The 19,904-nt window shown below is 44.2% G+C and overlaps 2 protein-coding genes across 3 annotated transcripts; both read right to left on the bottom strand.

The window, feature by feature from the left end:
* Window positions 1-1,039: 1,039 nt before the first annotated feature.
* Window positions 1,040-9,454, bottom strand: igf2b (insulin-like growth factor 2b). 2 transcript variants are annotated; one of them, XM_061075818.1, is made up of 4 exons: window positions 9,200-9,454; window positions 8,069-8,219; window positions 6,191-6,372; window positions 1,040-4,695 (listed from the first exon to the last, which is right to left on the bottom strand). In XM_061075818.1, the coding sequence occupies exons 1-4, from the start codon at window positions 9,272-9,274 to the stop codon at window positions 4,456-4,458; spliced, it is 648 nt and encodes a 215-aa protein (XP_060931801.1). In that variant the 5' UTR covers window positions 9,275-9,454; the 3' UTR covers window positions 1,040-4,455. The 2 variants fall into 2 exon arrangements, with proteins under 2 accessions (XP_060931801.1, XP_060931802.1); XM_061075819.1 differs by lacking the exon at window positions 9,200-9,454 and adding an exon at window positions 8,496-8,676.
* Window positions 9,455-12,211: 2,757 nt separating this feature from the next.
* On the bottom strand, window positions 12,212-18,875 carry th (tyrosine hydroxylase). The gene is made up of 13 exons (XM_061076683.1): window positions 18,792-18,875; window positions 18,153-18,356; window positions 17,248-17,422; window positions 17,052-17,140; window positions 16,872-16,939; window positions 16,718-16,768; window positions 15,840-15,985; window positions 15,561-15,696; window positions 14,309-14,378; window positions 14,167-14,223; window positions 13,570-13,665; window positions 13,316-13,449; window positions 12,212-12,371 (listed from the first exon to the last, which is right to left on the bottom strand). The coding sequence occupies exons 1-13, from the start codon at window positions 18,873-18,875 to the stop codon at window positions 12,212-12,214; spliced, it is 1,470 nt and encodes a 489-aa protein (XP_060932666.1).
* Between the last annotated feature and the right edge of the window lie 1,029 nt (window positions 18,876-19,904).

Below are 19,904 nucleotides of genomic sequence, written 5' to 3'. Positions count from 1 at the left end.
TGTGCATGATTGTGTGTGAACTTGTGCAGCCTCTAGCCATCTTTCAGAGATGAACTCTTTTTGACAGCGTGCACTTCCAGCTGAGTTTTTCCCTCTTTTCGCAGGAAGGTGAACTCCTCAATGGGGCAATGAGGTTTCATGAGAACAGGCAGAGGGGATTTAATTTAGGGATTTATGACCATAAAACCCAGAACACAAGCTTCTCTGCGATGATAGCTGAGCAGATCCTGCACTGTTCCCAGAAGCAACACATGGGTAACACATCACTGTGAGGCAGGACTTTACACTGCAGCCGGAGAAAAGGAGATTTCTGCCTCTCCCGGCTGTTCAGCTCCAACTCTCTCATACTGCGCTGCACCAAGATAACCTCAGTGTCTAAAACAGTTCCCAGCTGGGAACAAATATACTCCCAATCTGCCCCTCAACAGACATCCCATGGGTGGGTGTGTGTATGCATGTCAACAATGAAAGGTCGTGCCATTTTCGGCAACATGCATGTGATAATTTGAGACATGTTGGTTACTATACTTAGCCGCTGAGGTGCAGCCTGCTCCAGTAGTTAGCAAGCCGCTGGAGGATGGAGGGATGGATGTTGGGATGGGTGTGTCGGAGGCAGAGAGAACAGGTCAGGTTTAGTGTGGCATGCAGCACAGGAAGGACTGAGGAGTTGCGGCCAGCCGGCTTGCCACTCTGTGAGTGCTGATTTCCACTTTGGCACACTTTGCACCATCATGGAGCAGGAGAGAGACAGACAGACAGACGTGGAGGCAGGCGGAGAGATAGGGAGAGAAAGGAGAGGGTAGGGAGGGAGGGAGTGAGGGGGATGGTGGGTGGTTGAGAGGAAGAGAGAGGGTGCTAAAAGCAGCTGGAGATTCTTTGCAAGGCCTTAAGATGTAATAAATCATTTACAGGGTACATACGGTTTAATTTATATAAAAAGATTTCAAAAGTGGCCCTGGAGCTCAACACACACCGAGCAGTGTTAACACACATCCAGGACAGGAAGATACACTGAACAAAGCAGTAAATCTTTTAGACGTTGTACGTTTGATAAAATGTTTTTTTTTATTGATATTAAAAATGAAAGTACATGAATTGTGCATTTCGGACGTTCTAGCGTGCAGAGGTTAAATCAATAAAATACACACAGGCTGAGTGAGCTACTGACACAGAAAAAGTTGCCATTGCTCGGCAATGTATCTCTTCATATTCAGCGAAAAGAAGTGGTTGTCTTTCACGCCATTCATAAGAACACTAGAGTAGCCTGTTTGAACATTACAATAGTGAATGAATGCAGTCCTAGCAGGAAAATATTGAATAAAATAGAAAATATAATAATAATATCAATAATAATAACAATAATAATAATAATTGCACTGCCTGCTTTGTTGCACAACTGAAGTAGAATATAATTAGAGACAGGACGTAGCCTTGATAATTGAGATCTCTCTGACAGAAAGAAGATAGAAAGTATTGGGTTGACTCTTCACCGCAGTATGGCGAGTATCCATTAAGTCTCCATTTCATGGGGTGACGCATGACACAATGGAGGAGGAGACTATGATGTGGCACAGGATGACTTGTTTCTGACATGGGCTTCAGTGGTTAGTTGCAGAGAGCTGTATCATTGTGGCCAGGTAACAGGTGACAACCCCAGCTGCCCTTCCACAACTCGATATTACTTAGACACTCGGAGACTAACTCCACTTCTCCCTCGGAGAGCGTAGATTGTGTTTTTTGTTCCTGAGTGCTTCACAAATGGTTCAGCATGTTAGCCCTTCATCAAAACGCACGACGGCTCCACCACCGCCGACACACATACATACTGATGGTGTACGATCGTGGGACATTGTCTTCTACAAACAGAGGAGAGGAGAAAGGATAGATGTAACATTTGTAAAAGACATATATAAGATAGGTGAAGGACGGATAGATAGAGATAGACAGACACACAGACAGGTAGACAGAAGGTAGATAGATAGAAAGAGGGACAGATAGATAGACGTTAAGATCTCCTGATTAGACAATGACCTTTAGTTGACCTCTGATGGTTGCTAACGTCACGCTAACGACATCATTACCCCCAATTAGGGCACCAACACGTGCAAGTCACATGTGAGCTGAACCCCTAACTCTACTCTACAGCTGACTGGACGTTTCCGGCCCCATGACCCAAACCAACACGCGGCCGTGGCACTGGCACACACGCAAGATGCTCCTTAGAAGACCATAGGACACCATGCATAATTACAAAGACATGATTTAATGAAGGACTGATCATTCTCCCCGCCATCAATACTAAAGTGGCTTTAAAAAAAAACAAAAAAACATAGTGGGTTTGAGTACAATCAATGTTGAACAGTTATTTTTTTTTCCAATGATAAAATCACTCATCGATGCTTTCCTTTTTCACAGACAACCCTGACAGGCTTCTGGAAATCCATGCAGACCCAACGTATTCAGAGTATGTGCCTATTTCTGTGACATAAGATGCCTAAGCAATCCAGGCTATGCTGCTGTTAAAATATTAATTTATAGTAACTATGGAAAACAAAAAAAAAGGAAAAAAAAAAAGAGACATTATTTTTGGTACAAAGCATCTACAAAAAAGCCTTACAACTCCAATTGGAAAACAGAGATCATACAAAATAAATCCGTCAGTTGAGCATCAGTGCTACGTATATTATTTGGACCAATTTTTCAAATATATTTTATAATAAAATAAATAATGCCTTTATACAGTGCCCTTATTTGTATTTCAACAAACAAACAAAAAAGCTTGGCGGCTCATTACGCAAGATACAGCTCAGACTAAAGGAAAATAACACAACGTCCCTGGAAACTAATTATATATCTATATTTATATATATGTATATATACAGTATGTATATATCCATATATATATAGATGTATATATATATATATATATTCAAGTATTTGTTTTCAGGCAAAAGCATGTGAATACTACTGATATACAATACAAAATAAAATGTTAGTTGACATTATTGCTGTTTTTTTCCCTTTGAATTGAAATTTTGTGCCTTTCTTTAGAACTGTAAAATAACATCATAATAATTACCATGGAAACAGAAAAAAAAATGCCTAACTTGCAAAAACAGGAATGTCACGGTACCAGAAACTGACGGGGGTTTTCCTTTTTTTTCATTCAAACATTGATGTGAAAACAAAACAGAAAAAAAAAAGACAAAATAAAATATAATCATCATTATCCCACTCGCTCTTTGTCCATGCCATGATACTTCCTGTCAGAGCAGTCTGCAAAGCCATGGCGAACAGGAAGTACTGTCCCAGAACTGAAGTACTGTCCCAATCCAGGCGGTCCACGGTGTCCCATATGTGTCCCCACGCTGCTCCCTGTGTCCGGCAGCCTCAGAGGGACGGGAGGAAACGGGGACCGGGTCTCAGGTCCCTCTTGCCGCTTATGCTGGCAAGCTAGTGATGAGCAGCCGCTAGCACTCGCTGCGAGCCCAGACGCCAACACAGCCCATATCTTTTCTCAGTGACACTTCCCCCTTGACATTGCCACTGCCAGGAGCGCCCCCAGATCCTTTATTTTCCGTTTTTTTAAAGTCACACTTTCCTTAAAACGGAAAGTTTTAATATTCATTCAAAGAAAAAAAAAAACGTGCTTTTCAACCTCTTCTTTGAGTCCATTCCCAAAGCTAGCACCATGACATTTTTTTAAGCTACACGTTCATTGTTCATAAAAAAATAGTGCCATTTTTTTCTTTACTTTGACGTAATCCGTGGCAATGTGCAATTTTGCAGACTCTTTTCTGCTTTTTGTTTGTGATCAAAAGGTGCTGGAACAGGAATCTAATTTTACAAAATAATTCCTTACAGTGTGGAAGTCCCTTTATAGGTAGAGGTGCAAACTAATAAGAAAAAGAACTAACAGAGATTTTCTTTTTGCCTCAGGAAAAATGATGTGGAATGGATTCTTTCATGCAAGCTGCTCTTCACTTTCAGTTGTCTTCCGCAAGGACAAAAAAACATTCCGCTGGGTGTCCTCTTGACACTTGCGAACCACGGATCTCTTTCATCTTCTTCTCTCCCTTCCCTTTTCTCTTTTGCTTAAGGATCCACCTGAATTGCATTCAGCCGAATTGTTAACTTTTTGTTCATCATTTGTGTTTGTGCCTTTTGTGTCAGTGACTGAAAGAGAGGGAGCGAAAGACTTCAGACAGGAAGAATGTGAAGGCATGTTTGTGTGCCGGAGGAGGGTGGGTGGGTGGGTTTGACGGGGGCAATAGAAAAGGGCCAGAGGGTCAAGAAGTAGTGGATGAGAGCAGGGGGAGGGATTGGTGGGCTCGGACAGGGCAGGGGAGGTCAGAGAGGACTGCCACAGAAATGACGTCAGAGACAAAGCTATAATCCCCTAGTCTTTTTTTTCTCCCTCCAAACTCTTGTCTGTGCAAAGGGCTGGCAGCGGGCTCATTTGTGGTTGACATAGTTGTCCGTGGCGAGCAAGACGGGCGGCAGTTTGCTGGGCAGGCTGATCAGGGGCCGGTGGAAGATTGCCTGCTCCTGTGCTTTGATCTTGTCCGCCTGCCTCCGAAACTTTTTGGCCCTCAGGATGGCGGGGACGCCCCTCCGGAGCCGCTGGGCCGCCTTCCTCTGCCACACCTCGTATTTGGAATACTTGACGGTCACATGCTGCTTCCTCGGGACTTCCTATTGTGGCGTGCCGGGCGAAAATAGAGGAAAAAGGGGAAAAAGAGGATGTCAGTTCATTAGGGTTGATAAGATGCGGTGCGAGAAGTTATTACAATGGAGGAAAGCTTTGTTTACTTTCTGAAAAGATTCAGTCATTGTTGGGCCGCTCGAATGGAAATCAAATGTCATTCTTATAGCGCCGAGCGTCATAACAGACTCGCCTCGCCTCTGACTTGCCCTTGTTTTGGTTTCCTTGACTGAGAGAAGCTGTCAACAAGTGCTTAGCTCAGCCTCTTTAACATACTGTCAAAAGGAAGGGCGGTCACTCGCCTCATATACATATGAGGGGCACGTCGTCATTCACCCTACGACCCGCTGAACTGACTAACCTCCAGCAGACCCAACCAAACGACACATTGTCATCTCAAAACCTCTATTGGAGCACAGGAAAGTGTCTGAACAACACGAGGTGTTGTGCTGGCCACCGCAGACGGAGACACAGTGGGAGTGGCGGCAGCGCAGCTAGAATTTATGCGCGAGTAGCAAGTGCTCCATGTGAATGGCTTGTTTTGGTCCTGCCACTTGAAGAGTGTTTATCCCCCTTCATTCACTTCAGGCCTGCTCAATAGGCTAAACACAGCTGGCCCTTGGAGCAGCCTGTACCCATCAACTCTCCCTGCCCAGACAAACTAGGGACATGTCCCAACTAATTCTCTTGCAGCCTCTTTATCGCAATTTCAGACAGAAGGTCCATTGCTCTCCTTCTCCGTTTGTCATATTCATCCAGTTTTTCTTTTTCATTTACATCACAAGCAATCTCACGCCACGGACACTGATTTTCTGAGAAGTCGAAGCCGAAACACTACAAACGTCCTTCTCTTCTGGCCCGAGAGAAAGGCTGAAGGGACTTTTTTAAGAGGTCTGGACAGCAGCCACAGCTCAGTCTTGTGACCGGCCTCGGCTCAGTCTTGTGAAAGGCCCTGAAACGCTTTGACGATCGCCTTCTTCATGTTTGTGACATATTTCAGAACACCTCTGCTGGCCAGCTCAGGTGTTTTTGAGCGCGAGGATCAAAACGCATGCCAGTTTTTCGGGAGCTTGCTGTTCCGTGACTAATAATCACACACTCACAGAACACACTGTTATGTTCCGGACCAACAGTCTTCACCATCTAACAGGTTTTTTTTCTTTCTCTCACACATGCACGATCACACGCACGCACGCACTCCGGTCTCTGAGAATGACTCTGCCTTTTCCTGTCTCTAATGTGCTGTGACTGTCTCTCGGACTGTTTTCCACGATGATCAGCACTTTGCATGGAAGGTAACTGCTTACCAGTGACCATTTAACATGATAAACCTGTCTTTGCATGGGTTTCAGTCTGTACTCGGTGTCAGGGACATGGGGGCAAGGCTCAGAGGTGAATAGAGGCACAGGAGATGGGAGGACAGATATGGACCAGGATTAGCATGAGTTCCCATACTGGTGTGTTGCTGTTGTTGTTGAGATGTACCTGTTTTAGTGCGGGCATCACGGGAATGACCTGTAGAGAGGAGGCCGACACGTCCCTTTCGGACTTGGCGGGTTTGGCACAGTACTGCTCCAGCAGTTTGAGGTCACAGCTACGGAAACAACATTCCTCTACGATCCCACGGTTCTGGGGGCGCCGGTTGCCGCCCCTGCTGGTTGGCCTACCTGAGGAGAAACACAGATAGAGAGAGACAGGCGGTGAGCAGGGTGAGGTTAAGGCCTGAGCACACAACACTGGCATCAGTAATGAATCTAGGTTGTTTTCGCAGGATTACTTCAACAAACATAGCAGTCCACGGGGCAAAGAGGATAAAAGGAAATCTATGACCAACAGCAACAAATCTTTTTGTTTGTAGAGGATAATCTGATTAAGGCTATCTGGAAGTCCTTTAATGAGTGAATACACAAGTAAACACCCTGAGCTGTGGACACTGAGAGAGTGTGACAGAGCCCGCTAAGCTCTCAGACAGACCTTTGGGTGAGCAAATACGTAAAATGGAAACTCTTCTGTGACCTTGTCCTTTATCAAGTCAGCAGAGATAAAGAGGATGAGGAGGGAGAGAAAACAGGGATCAGCATAGAGAGAGGGTGAAAACAGAGGGGAAGAATACAAAACAAAAGGGGGGAGAGAAGAGGCATGAGAGTAAAAGGTAGAGAACGAAGGTGAGGGCCGGATGGTTAGCATGTAGCACAGGGGAACACTCTCCGCAATCAATACAGGCCTTGTTTGAAGTCCTGCTCCCCACACACAATGTCGGAGTATTCTCATGAGAGGGGTAGGCTAGATTTGATTGAAGGAAGAGGAACATGAGAGAGAAAAGAGAGGGTGACCCAGGGGGAGGAGAAGGCAAAGCGAGGAGGAGGAGGAAGGGGGAGGCACATCTACATCGGCCCAAATTGGATAATGATCTTTCTGATTGGGAGAGAAGCTTCTGTGGCGAGCGGCGCTCACAAAGAAGCCCGCCTGTCTCACAAAGGCGAGACAGCCGAGGGTGGGACGTGGGCTAATATCATTTTGAGGAAAAAAGAGGAAAGGGTGGGAGGGGGGGGGAAGTGTCTCTTCTGCTGCAGAGACGACACCAGAGGTGAAGTTGTGTTTGTGGCAAACTCTGGACTCTGTGCAAACAGCAGATTATCCACCGGGGAGGATTAGCCGGCCACCACAATGCGTTCACACAATGCTTTACAGCTATTCCCATCATTGCCACAATGGAAGCAATGATCAGAATTGATGTTAATGATCTTTCCTCTTAACCTGACATCAAAAACCCCCCCCTCCTCCTCCCCTGCCCTTCTCTCTCTCTGTCTCTCTCCCTCTCCCCTCCTCCTCCTCCTCCCCCCTCTCTGCTACTCATCAGTGTGGTCGCCTGGCCTGGGAACACTGGTGCTGAGGTGACTGGTATGCCTCTTGGGGTGCTATTACTTTACTGGTAAACAAGCGGCCCATTGTGTCGCGCTGGGTCGTGTGTGCCTTCACACAGCTCGCCGGCCTTTCATATGCAATGAGAGGTGCACGCTCAGCAGAGGAGCGGCCTGGACGAGGTCTGGGAGACTCTCACAGCTGGCTATAATCTCCCTCTCTGTCTCCCACTCAGTGTGTGTGTGTGTGTGTGTGTGTGAGGGAGAGAGAGAGAGAGAGAGAGAGAGAGAGAGAGAAAGAACAACACCATACACGCATACCACACAGCCACAGACAAGAGCGAGATAGTCTCAGCTATCCAAACAGATGTGCGCTAACGAACAACAGAAAGACTCCAGAGAGAGAGAGAGAGAGAGAGAGAGGAGGACACACAAAAAACAAAAGAACATTCGTGCAAAAAAAAAAAGGGGAAATGGTGTAATGCTTTTTTGAAAAACCTACTGAAATAGAAGCCTCGGTCTTCACAGACGAACTGCAGCGCATCCACCAGCTCTCCTCCACACAGCGTCTCCGCCGAGGACATGTCCACCGCGCAGAGAGCCAGGGCCAGGGCCAGCAGCAGGACGCGACCGGACGAGGACATCTTCTGGACCTGCACAGGGACACACAAGGGACATATTGAGATCAACATCAAACATTTGCAGCGTGAGAAGAAGACACAACACATCACGGCCTCAAACAAACGCAGCCAGGGCCGAGTGCACATGAAAGAAGCCTGTGAGGAACATTCTCAGATGACAGCCAGATGTTGGGAGTGATACAGCTGTGAGAGGAGCCACTCTCTCTCTCTCTTTTGGACTTCCAGGTTTTTTTTTAAAGTGTCTGGTTCGTGCATTGATCCACTAACTCGGGTAGAAAAGCTCCTCACCGCTCGGAACAGAACCCCAAGGTGCCAAATGTGCAGTTTTCACCTCCACCTCCTCCACAGTTTATCTCCTGTCACCATGTGGCTCCTGGGAGAGAAGTGCTTATTCTGCAGGAAAGAACTGAACTGAAGGAGACGCGTATCTCTCTGCGCTGCACTCTATTACACAACTCACCCCCCCCTCTCCCAGCAGAAGTTGCAAGACCGGCTGCTCGATAGTTAACTATCTGAAAAAGCCAGACTCAGCATATATTCTCCCCCCCCACCACCCCCCTTGCTCCTCACCCTGTAGCGAGCTCACTGACCCTGCAGACCTGCTTGCACCGCCCCCTATCGCCGGCGAGAGGACCAGCTGTTTGCTGCGAGTCCCCCCCCCCCAACCCCATCGCAACATCCAGACCAAGAGCAGAGACACAAGGAGGAATAAAAAAAACACCCTTCAACTCCTCTTTTCTCCTTCATCCTCCTTATCACAGAACCTGCTGCAAAGCTCTCCCCCCCCCCAGAAGGGGCTTGAAGTTTCTCCCCCTTTGCATGCAAATGAATATCCCACATTGCTCACTCACAGTGCACAAAAGAAAAAGACACAAAAAAATTAAAGAAAAAGCGAGCAATGCATGAAGCTCCAGCTCAGAGCCTCAGAGGTCTGATAGAAGAAGACATGCACAGGTCCACCCCCCCACCCACCCACCCCCCCCTGTGGTTACCTTCAGTCGGCTGCTCTCCGCTCTCCGGCAGGTGTGGCAAAGTGAGTGCTGTCCGTGTCTTTGCTGGGTCTCCATGTCAGATGAGCAGTAGTCAAAATAAAAATTGGTAAAAAAAATAAGGAAAAAGAGGAAGACAGCGTTGTGGTGGTGGTGGTGGTGGTGGTGGTGGGGGGGTATTTGGTTGCAGGGATTGCAGGTGAGTTAGTTTCCCAGTTGGTGAGGCTATAGGGATGATGTGTGACAGGCTGTCCCAAAGACAAGGCGACAGGCAAAACTTCTCAGTGAGAAGTGTTATATACCAAAACACGCCCCTTTGCACCCACACCCCACCCCCTCGCTCCTCCTCCTCACGGCTGGTAAAAAAAAAAAAAAAAAAAAAAAAAAAAAAAAGGAAAAGAAAAAGGTCCACAGACGTTTTTTATGGAAAAGTGCTTAAACGGAGAAAAAGCCCAAAAGAAAGAGAAAAGGAGAGAGAGGGGGAGAGAGAGGGAGAGAGAGAGAGAGAGAGTCGCCACCGCGCAGACCGGGTCCATAGGTAGTTTCCACGTTTACGCGCGGAGCAAAACCTGCAATCACAGTGTTTACACACAGTGCGCGGACTGGGGAGCGAGAATAGACGCAATTCCTCAGACTCCTCAAAAAAGACAAAAATGTTCAATGTCTCCGCCCTGGTGTAATTAAGATGAACACTTCAGAGGAGGAGGAGGAGAGGAGGAGGAGGAGAGGAGGAGGAGGAGAGGAGGAGGAGGAGATGAGGAGGAGGCGGCAGCGGCGTGCGTGGCCCGAGGTCTGCGGCTTTTCTCCCTCTGACTCAGGTGCAGATGAAGTCACCGGGGTCAAACAGTGAGTGACAGAGCAGAGGGAGGAGGAGGAGGAGGAGGAGGAGGAGGAGGAGGAGGAGGAGGAGGAGGAGGAGGAGGAGGAGGAGGAGGAGGAGGAGGAGGAGAAGGAGGAGGAGGGAGGGTGGAGGTTGATTAGTGAGGCTGTGGTCCTACCTGAGGGGAGGAGGAGGAGGAGAGATGATGATGCAGCAGTGACTGATGTGCATGGAGTGAAGTCACCGCTGGTGCAGGTCAGGATGGATGCACCCCCCCAATAAACCATGCATTACTCAATTATTGCAGATGTTTCTCTCAACAAAGCACCAACCAGATGTTGCATGCACAGCTGTATTAGCCAGTTTCTGCATACATAGAGCTATAGAAAATATTTGACATATAAGCACATTCACTTTTTGTTTCGTTATAAAGCTGCTCCTTTTATATAAGTGAGTGTTCGTGCAGAAGGTGAGGAGCCGAGCACGTCTTCAGACTCACACTGACACCTAGTGGTGCCGCACCTCCACTTGTTTGCCTCGGCTCCCTGCAGGTTGCTGGGAGGAGGAAGGGTCACTACTGGTTTGGAGTTGAACTGCTGGTCCAGGATCTGATTCCCAGTGTCCTGGCTGAGAGCAGCCGGGGATCTGTCCGGGTAAGCTCCCCAGTTTTCATCTTTCATCTGCAAATCAAACATGGTATCTTCTTGTTAATTTGAAGAATTTTAGTTCAATCAATAGAGTGCCATGTGCATGTTGAAGATACATGACACACTAATTCGTTTTTATAATAAAAACTTTACTGTATTTTATCTAAATGTCTGTATTTTTAAGCTTTATCCCCCTCGATTTGTCACTATAAGCTTGTTTTCAGCATCCAGTCTCATTGCAAAACATCCCACTGTGATTCAAGGCAGGAGGAGAGAATTAAGAAGGTTAAGTCCTCTAATAAGCTCAATAAGAATCCGCTGTGATTTGAACATCAGGAGAACACAAAGTGCAGCAGTGCTCCCTCTAGTGGCAGACACGTGTGAACTGCTGTGTAGTGGAGCATCATTAAATCATGATTAGGATGACTGGGTGATTTCTGCTTCTCTGGTCAGACATGAGAGGAAACTACAAACTAAAAGAATTTGATAGTGTTATATATGTTTTGAAAATATTTTGGAACTGAAACTTTGATGCTGATTTTAATTTGTAGGCATTTAATAATCTACAGACTTTTTTATTGAAGCTTAAATTAACTTTTCATATCATGGGTGGAATATTTATAAAACACTGCAAAACAAAAACAGCTTCAAACCAAACTAATCTGCAAATGCGGAGTTAATACTTAAATAATCCGTGTGTTGAAAATAAAATTTTGATCACAGCAGATTAATGTCTAATCTTTAAATCTGACAGATCTAATTAAAATTATGAGTCTTATGTGATTCATGTTTAGACCTGAGAGAAAAAGATTATCACAAAACGATACGTAGTATAATAATTACTGTAGTTATGTAACTAAACCTTGTAAACATGACGACAAAAGGATCATTTTGATTTGCATTTCTTTATTATTTGGCTTTTTTTTACTGAAGCATTAGTCAACAATTTATAACATGGGAAGCATATTTCATTATTCATTTTTTTAAACGTATTTGCACAGACAACATAAAACCAAATAAATCTGCAAATATTGATACTGGATTCACATATGGAAAATAAAGCCTGTATTACAGCAGACATATTTTTTTCTAAACAAAACAAACAAGATGTCAAAATACACTTTATTATAGGATTATATTTCGAAAATAATGATACCATATCCATTTAGTTTTATTTTGAAACATTTATGATAACAGTTCCCTATGAATTTGGTTCAAATTTTGACATATTTCTTAAACAACATAAACTTGCTTTAAAAGCAGGACTGGCCAAGTGGGTAAAGCCGCGTCATTTCACAAGATCCACACCCAGCGAGGCGCCACACATCTTTGGAAACTTCACCTTCGCCGCGTTGAGGTTTCTAACGGTCGCAACCTTGTCGGCCGAACGGTTTCTCACAACAAGCAACAACCCATCAGAGACAGCATGAGACTGGAGGTACAGCACAGAGAGAGAGAGAGAGAGAGATGGACACAGTGGTCTCGTTTACACATCGCACAGCGGAGAGGAAGCAAACAGCGGTGGGATGGTCGCACGGTGGGGCGTCATCATGACAAGACACTGAGGGCGTCTGTCAGCATCTTCAGCTCGTCCTTCACTCCCTCCAGGCCTCCCTGGATCTTCAGCGGGTCGTCCAGGACCTCGATGCTGCTGGTGAAGGGGTCGAACCTCACCGAGAAGGGACGCTTGATTCCGGCCACGTAAGTCCTGCATGGTGGGAGACAGTGAAGACGTTAGAAAAACAAAACTAGACTGGCCCTCGCTGGAGTGCACACCCCCGCCAAGGCCCAATCACCAGTCCCCTTAAATTCAATCAAGCTGCACCACTAGTAGATAATAGTTCCCAAGATGTTCCATGTTCCGTGAATTACTAGCTGGCAAAGTCTAAGTAAACACCTTATTTCACAATGTTTAAGAAAGTGATAACAGACCTCATGAATCTCTCCCCTGATCAGGATCTGCAGCATTTTAAAGGATCCCTCCCTGATTCAAACCACATCCTTAAAGCACATCTGTCGAGTTGTTTTTGTGAACTCTTGCTTACTAACAAACCAATAAACAAAAGCACAAATGGTGAGAACATAACCTCCTCGCTGGAGGTAATAAAGTAATACCTAGAGGTGAGCACTTCATGATGCTTCCCCGTCTGAGGTTTTTCAACCCAAATATTTCATCCCTCCGGTTGTGGCTCTTTACAGAGTCGGGGATATCCTGCTTATACCAATGTGAGTTTCGTAATCTTTAATTTTCATATTTCATATTTACAACATGCACAAACATTCCCATGCTGATACCCTCTCATCCAGTGTGTCGGGGGGGGATGTTATGTGCTATATTCTACCAGAGACCAAATGCTGTCAAAACACCCACTAAAGCTACTTGTTTTGCAGTTCAACATTTGAAGTGTTTGCCAAATAAAACTCCAGAGTTTTGCCTTGGTAAGAAACACTACATTAGTAACAGCTGTCTTCTGGCTGCTATGGCTGACCCACAAACACTTGTGGCCTTGGGGGCTGGCTGGCTGTTCTCTGACCTTGTCCTAACGTAACCCCCTCTCCTCTTTGTTTATTGGGGTTTTTCTTCATCTTTTTTTTTCTCTCTCTCTCTCTTTCTCTCTCTTTGTTTTTGTTTGTGCCAAAAAAGAAAAGTACCTGAATTTCTCCTTGGCATCTGAAAAGCTCTCGGAGACAAAGTAGACGGGCTGGTAGGTCTGGTCTTGATAAGGCTGCATCGCCGCAGCCTCGGGTTCGAACTCCCTCGTCTCTGGCTCGTCGGACAGCGAGTGCTGCGTTGAAGGTAAAACGAAAAAAGGTGGAGAATTAGCTGTGATGGATGCAGCTTTATTATCCAGTGGATGATGTTGACATTGAGCACAGAGCAGAGTAAACATGGGGGGGGAACGCACCACAAGTTCTCCGTAAGAGGAGAGCAGCCCAGCACCGTAAGCCTTCACCTCACCATTCTGTTTACACAAACCATACTCCACGGTGAACCAGTAGAGCTGATGGGACAAAAACAAATAAAGAGAGTGAGTGAGAAAAAGAACAATAACAAGTCAGACAAAACCATTTGTTTATATGTCACGTTTTAGAAATGGTGCTTGGGGAGGGGAGGTGGGCTCGGAGAAAAGGGGGAGGGTATTCTGATTGTTTTGGGGAAGCAGGGGAGAGTCTAGTTTTTTTTCTTGCTCCAGATCTATGATTTTTTTTTTCCTCTTTCATTTTTTTGCGAGATTAACCGAAAAACAAAAAGTTCAGTCAAAATATTTATTTCCAAAAAGATGACTTTTGTGTGAGCCGCAGACCAAACAGTGTTTTTGGTGCGGTTCTGAGAAATGATATTTTCTCTGAGAAGCAATCATCCTGAGTTCAAGCACAATTCAACAAGCCCAGAGGGGTCTAGCATTTTAAAAGTCAAACACAATGTTCAGCCCCTCTCTCCACTTCAATGAATTGTGCACAGTTCTTAAGTATCTGCTGGAGTTGGAGGACGTGATTCTTACTGTGGACAGTTTCTCAATGTCTTCATCTGAAGCCCCGACTGATGCCAGACCGAGGTTCTGCAACAAACAATCAACAAATTGTTATCAAAATGTAATTCGGGAATTCATAATCGTTATGTCTGAAGGATCATCTGATATTAACCTGTGAAAACTGGGCAAAGGTGCGGTCGGCCAGCATGGGGACGTGTCCCAGGAGCTCATGGACGCAGTCGCTGAGGAGAAAGAGAGAACGTCATCAGCTGTGACCGGGTTTGATCCGAACTTAATCCCAAACCAGATCAATTTAACCAAATACAGACTGTTATCACAAACTGGCAGCGCAGCATGAATCACAAAGCTGCGGTCACAGAGTGATTCTGTGCCCAGTACGAGGCAGGAAAAGTGAAGACAGAAGTTCAATTCCATACAGACTGATCAAAGAAAGAGAGAAAGAAAGAAAGAAAGAAAGAGAAAACCCAGAACGCTTGTATATAGGATGACTTCTTCAGTTTAATTTTTCATCCCTGTTTATGCCTCTGCGCCTTCGACAGCTGTGGCCGGAGGCATTGTGTTTTCGTCCGCCCTCTTCCTGTGAAAACGATTTCTCAAGGACAACTTGAGGGAATTTCTTCAAATTTGGCAAAAACAGTTACTTGGACTCAAGGAATAATTATTAGGTCAAAGGTCAAATGTCTAAGTGACCTCACAACACCTGGCCGGAAATGACTAATATGCGGTTTATGACACACTACACTTAATTCAATTTAAAATAATACATTGAATTCACCATATAAATTGAATTAGTCGATATATTGAGGGTATATTGCCTTTGCTATATTTTAATACAATAAATAATCATATTTAATTATTTTTCCCATTCAACACTCTCATTTAATCTTTATTACTTGTAGGTAACTGGTTGTTTTGAGTTTCAAGTTTTATTCAACATATGTAAGTTAACACATGCAACAGTCAAATAAAATGTGTTGGACAAGAAGCACAGGTACGCCAGCAATGCAATAAGAGCAATAATTAAATTTAAATTAAATAAAGTGAAGAGACCTCAATTTATGAAAGTTCTATAAAAAAATTATCAATATAAATATAAAAAAGTGTTTATCAGAAATATGTGTGTGTAAGTTATTGCACACTTTCCTGATCTGAGTATCTGTGGTCTCTGTGTTTTTGCTTTTAATATATTTACTATCCATCTTTTGAACTGTCTCTTTGTGTTTCAGCTTCATGATTGTGATCTAAATAACATACCAATGAAATTAACTATATTTGAGTCTAAGAAATGTTTAAACAAAGTTCAGAGTGAGAGAGATTTAATCAACGTGACTGCAGAGACACTGCCTGCACGTCCAGTGGAGATATGTGAGGAGGAAAGCAGGAGAAGTCACGGTTGTACTTACGGCTCTGGTGAGTGCATGGGAGAGGAGGCGTGTCGGATGTACTGGGTGCACTGGAACACCCGGAACGCCAAACTGACCAAGAAATCTCTGGCTGAGAGCAGACCTGCCACTGGACGCAGCTGGAAGCCTGTGCGCTCTGTGTGTGTGTGTGTGTGTGTGTGTGTGTGTGTGTGTGTGTGTGTGTGTGTTCAGAAAAAGTGAGATAAAGAGTCAGAGAGGGAAAATTAATGTTGGTGTTCACGTGTCCCGCCTCTTTTAGTGTCTTTTCCCATTGTTTACCTTTAAGGAAGCGTGACACGTCTTCCAGCTGGGGGATGTTGTCCCGACTGTACCCACAATGTCTCTCCAGCAGGCGGAAGGCCTCCAGGTATTCACCGCAGGCGTGGGTGCTGTACAAATCCCTCAAGGTCGAGAAGACTTCTCGCCTGATCAGGGATATAATTCAATAAAACATTTTTATTTATTTTTTACAAACTTACTATCTTGTGTTCTTCTTAAGATAAGATAAGATAAGATAAGATAAGATAAGATAAGATAAGATAAGATAAGATAAGATAAGATAAGATAAGATAAGATAAGATGAGATAAGATAAGATAAGATAAGGTAAGATAAGATGACTATATTTGAGACTTTTTTCTTATATATTTGACGACACTTTGAGAGTTAAACTCATACTAGAAATTGTTGTGCAAATAAATCTGCCGTATAAATCCAAAGGCCGGGACAAACCATCAGACAAGGATCTTCAGTAACTGGTATTTTCGTTGGAATCACAAATCTTTAGATATGTTTTTTTCTTTTCACTGAAACTGTCCAACTGAAATTAAGGCTTCAAGTGAAAATCCATTGTCTTGTTATTTAGTCCTGTCAAATCATGTGTCCCTGAAGCCCACTGATGTGTTTCCTGCTCCGATGAGCTCAACCTGCCACAAATGCTTTGACAACCCCCCCTCATCTGTGAATAACTTGCCAAAACAGCCATGAAAGATGAACCAAACTCAGTGGTGAGAAAAATCTGACTTAGTGGCTGCTGAAAGGACTCAACAAACTATTTTTATTCAGAGTTCATTTTGATTTAATGTTAAATCTTCAGCCCCCAAATGCATGAGACGTATGCTATCATCATCATACATGAGCGAGGAGCAGCAGCTCTTACCATGTGCCGATCTCCTCCTCTGTGTATTCCACTTTGGGAATCGACTCCCCGCTGAGGATAAACATAAAGAAGTGCATCAGGAATAATCACATTTATGCTTTGTCTTTTAATGGCTGCAGTGCTGGGCCACATTAAGGGAAAGACTTTATCTCACTGTCTGTATCTGTAGGCAATGTCACCAATCATCTTCCTCCTCTGTCTGTAGACCGGGTCTGTGAAGCCCTGTTCAAATCCAATATAGAAATCACTGATCACATTTCTGCAACATATCGGACAAACACACAACAGACTTTTGTAACGACAATAGTTGTTTGCTGGTGGAGTTGCTACTCACAGGATGGTCCTGATCCATGTCCGGATCAAATTTAGTGACCAGATGATGACACCTGTCCAAATCTGCTATTCTCTTTGGGAACCAATGAACTAACAGAGTAAAGAAACAGTAGATGATTCCAAATCAGTTGAGCTGTTTTTTTGTTTATCTGCAAAATGTCAAATGTACAAACGTGAAAGCAGTGGGAGGGAGTTACATTTGAGTTCTTTGGTGGTTTTCACATCCTCTGCGTTCCTCTTGATGGAGCTGATGAGAGTGCTGACGTCTGAGAGGTGCACCTCGCAGCGGACCAGGTACTCCAGGCCCTCCACGCTGTCCCTGGGCTTTCTCTTTGGTCGCGTCTCCAAGTGACGAATCTTTGCTTCGAACGTCTGAAATACGATCAACACGCTGAAATGTGCTGGAGCAGTTATGTTGCACAGCATTGGATGTGAAGAGGTGGATATTCTGGGTGAGGGTTTAGTATATTTGCAAGCTCAACACTTCACTAATAGAAAAAAGATTGTTAAAACACATGAAGCGCAACAGACCACATCACTTCCCTCTTTAAACCTAATTAAGCTCATCAGTGGCGCATGTTTATTTAGTGACCCAGTATATGGGATATAATTTGATTATCAAAGACATGATTTCACATATTCATCTTCTAAAACCTTATTGGTACCAATGAAAAATGTATAAAAAGAGCGAATGTTTCGATTCATTATTCACAAATTAATTCCAGAAAAGTTATAAACCATTGACAGAACATGTTTTGTGTTTCCAGTTTGACAAAAATCCCTTGGATATGGGCTGCAGACGATCTGGACAAATTTAATTTATTTACTATAGACTTATTTTATCCGAAGGTGGGTATCCAGCATGACAATGAATCACTAACAGTTATAACTGCATTATTACCGTTATAAAGAATAAACACCTATAGGAGGGCATTTTAACGACCTGGCAACCCTACATTTATCCTGTAACATTAAGTTCTTACAAATGTGTTACAACGTTAGAAAACAATATTTAAAAGTTTCAAATACACAGAGTTTTAAATATATATAATATTTTTCACAAACATTGATGAAAATTTTCTTAACGCATCTATCGTTATACCTCGAAAACCTTCAGTGCCCGGGACAGCGCAGGTGTCTTGGAGTTCCTCAGCGTGAAGAAGATGTTGAGCAGCGCTTTTCCATCGTCTTCCTCGAACACGATCTGCTCGGTGACCTCTGCAGCCTCCGCCGCTGCAGCCGCAGCTTCTCGCTCCTTGCGCGCGTCCTCGATCAAGCTCTGCCTTCTTCCGAGGAATCTTTGAGACTGTTGAAATAAGAGAAATTATATTTAAGTCTCATGTGCAGCAAATATTAACGATTTAAATCTGTGACCGAGCACCAAGACACAACAGAAGGTGGTAACTGGGCTTCTCTTACCTCCTGGATATAGAGATGGAAGAGGGAGGATTTACAATCTCCAAATGAAGGAATATAAAAGCAATGCACTGGATAAGGACCTGTAGCGTCCACAGCTCACACTTCAAATGGTTTTAACTTTAAATTGCTTTTTCTTTCCTGTAATAATCTTGTGCGTATCAGGCAGAGCCGGTGCGTAATGGGCACCTCTCCAAGGTCTTTACGCGCAACACAGCAGTTTTCAGTGATCCTCTAAATAAAATGCACACATACCACTTTGAACACCACCACACACTGAACTATATATCAAAGATTTGTCCAGTATGAACTTGACATCTCTCACCGTGATGGAGTCAGACCGCTCCAGCTCGGATGCTGCTCGGCGGAGGCTCTTCGTGGAGGACGTGGAGCTGCTGGAAAGCGGCATCTTTACCTATTGTCACAAGTGTCCTGCGCTGTGTCTGCGTGTGGAAGTGGGACTGGAGTGACTGGAGTGACTGGGAAGCGGTGGCGCACTCAGACCTCCCAGCTGCTGTGCGCTGCTCAGACCTTTCCGTTTTTTTTCAGACAGGTTCCCTCTTTTTATGGGGTCATTTGTTTGCACTTTCTGACGTCAAGCACGGTAATGTCGCTCCGATCGATCAATGCGCAGAATCTATCAGTCACATCTCAACTTGGAGCAGCATATTTAGAGTATATCGATGAATATATTTTACATTTTTTCCATTATTTGCAGCCTAGACAAACAGAATATTTAAATTTCGAAAGGTTTACATTTCTTTAAAAATGCAAATGTTTTTTGAACTATATTACAATTTTTGAATTAATTTAAATGTATTGGTTACGATTTATATATTTTGTTATTCTTGAGGGAAGTTCTTGTAGGCTACTCTATAATCTCTGTCTAAACATTCTCAACAATAATTGAATGTGAACTCAATTAATACAAACATTTTCCCAGTTAGTGTTTATTTAATCAATATTTACATACAAAGTGACGTTCTGGGTTAGAAGCAGCAGCTGGACTCACTAGTCTTTAGACAATAATCACCGCTTTGACCCCCAGGGGCTTTACATAAAGGTTAGACCTGAGAAAAGTCAACTGTGGAAAATTAAGTCACTTTATCAGCTCAATCCAATCTCCACGGATCCTCACAACATTAAATTTGATTGTGGAAAACACACACACACGCACACACAGACACACAGGTACAAAAACACACACACAATGAGGTGAAAGAGAACATCACATTGTTTTCTTGTTTGGCCCACCGTGTCTGTTTCTTACCTCTGCTACAACCACATTAACTGAATGTGTACCACTTTTGGGACGTAGGTGGTTATCATCCACAATCACATGAAGGTGGAGTGATGTATGGTGCCCGCGGGCGAGCTGAGGTAAAAGGATTATCTGCGGACCTCTGGCCACACGCTGCCACAGCAGCAACCTCGCGAG

Source organism: Limanda limanda, chromosome 8 (assembly GCF_963576545.1).
Source record: "Limanda limanda chromosome 8, fLimLim1.1, whole genome shotgun sequence".
Classification (NCBI taxonomy): domain Eukaryota; kingdom Metazoa; phylum Chordata; class Actinopteri; order Pleuronectiformes; family Pleuronectidae; genus Limanda; species Limanda limanda.
Note: the sequence above shows the minus strand (reverse complement) of the source record. Positions and strands in the feature narration are given on the sequence as shown.

Coding starts and splice junctions, on each gene's coding strand:
- igf2b (XM_061075818.1), bottom strand. CDS start 9,274: ATGGAGACCCAGCAAAGACACGGACAGCACTCACTTTGCCACACCTGC. Junction 8,220..9,199: donor CGGAGAGCAGCCGACTGAAG/GTAACCACAGGG, acceptor GTCCCTGTGCAG/GTCCAGAAGATGTCCTCGTC. Junction 6,373..8,068: donor AGACCGAGGCTTCTATTTCA/GTAGGTTTTTCA, acceptor GTTTCTCCTCAG/GTAGGCCAACCAGCAGGGGC.
- th (XM_061076683.1), bottom strand. CDS start 18,875: ATGCCGCTTTCCAGCAGCTCCACGTCCTCCACGAAGAGCCTCCGCCGA. Junction 17,141..17,247: donor AACCACCAAAGAACTCAAAT/GTAACTCCCTCC, acceptor TTACTCTGTTAG/TTCATTGGTTCCCAAAGAGA. Junction 12,372..13,315: donor GATGCCAAGGAGAAATTCAG/GTACTTTTCTTT, acceptor CCCACCATGCAG/GACTTACGTGGCCGGAATCA.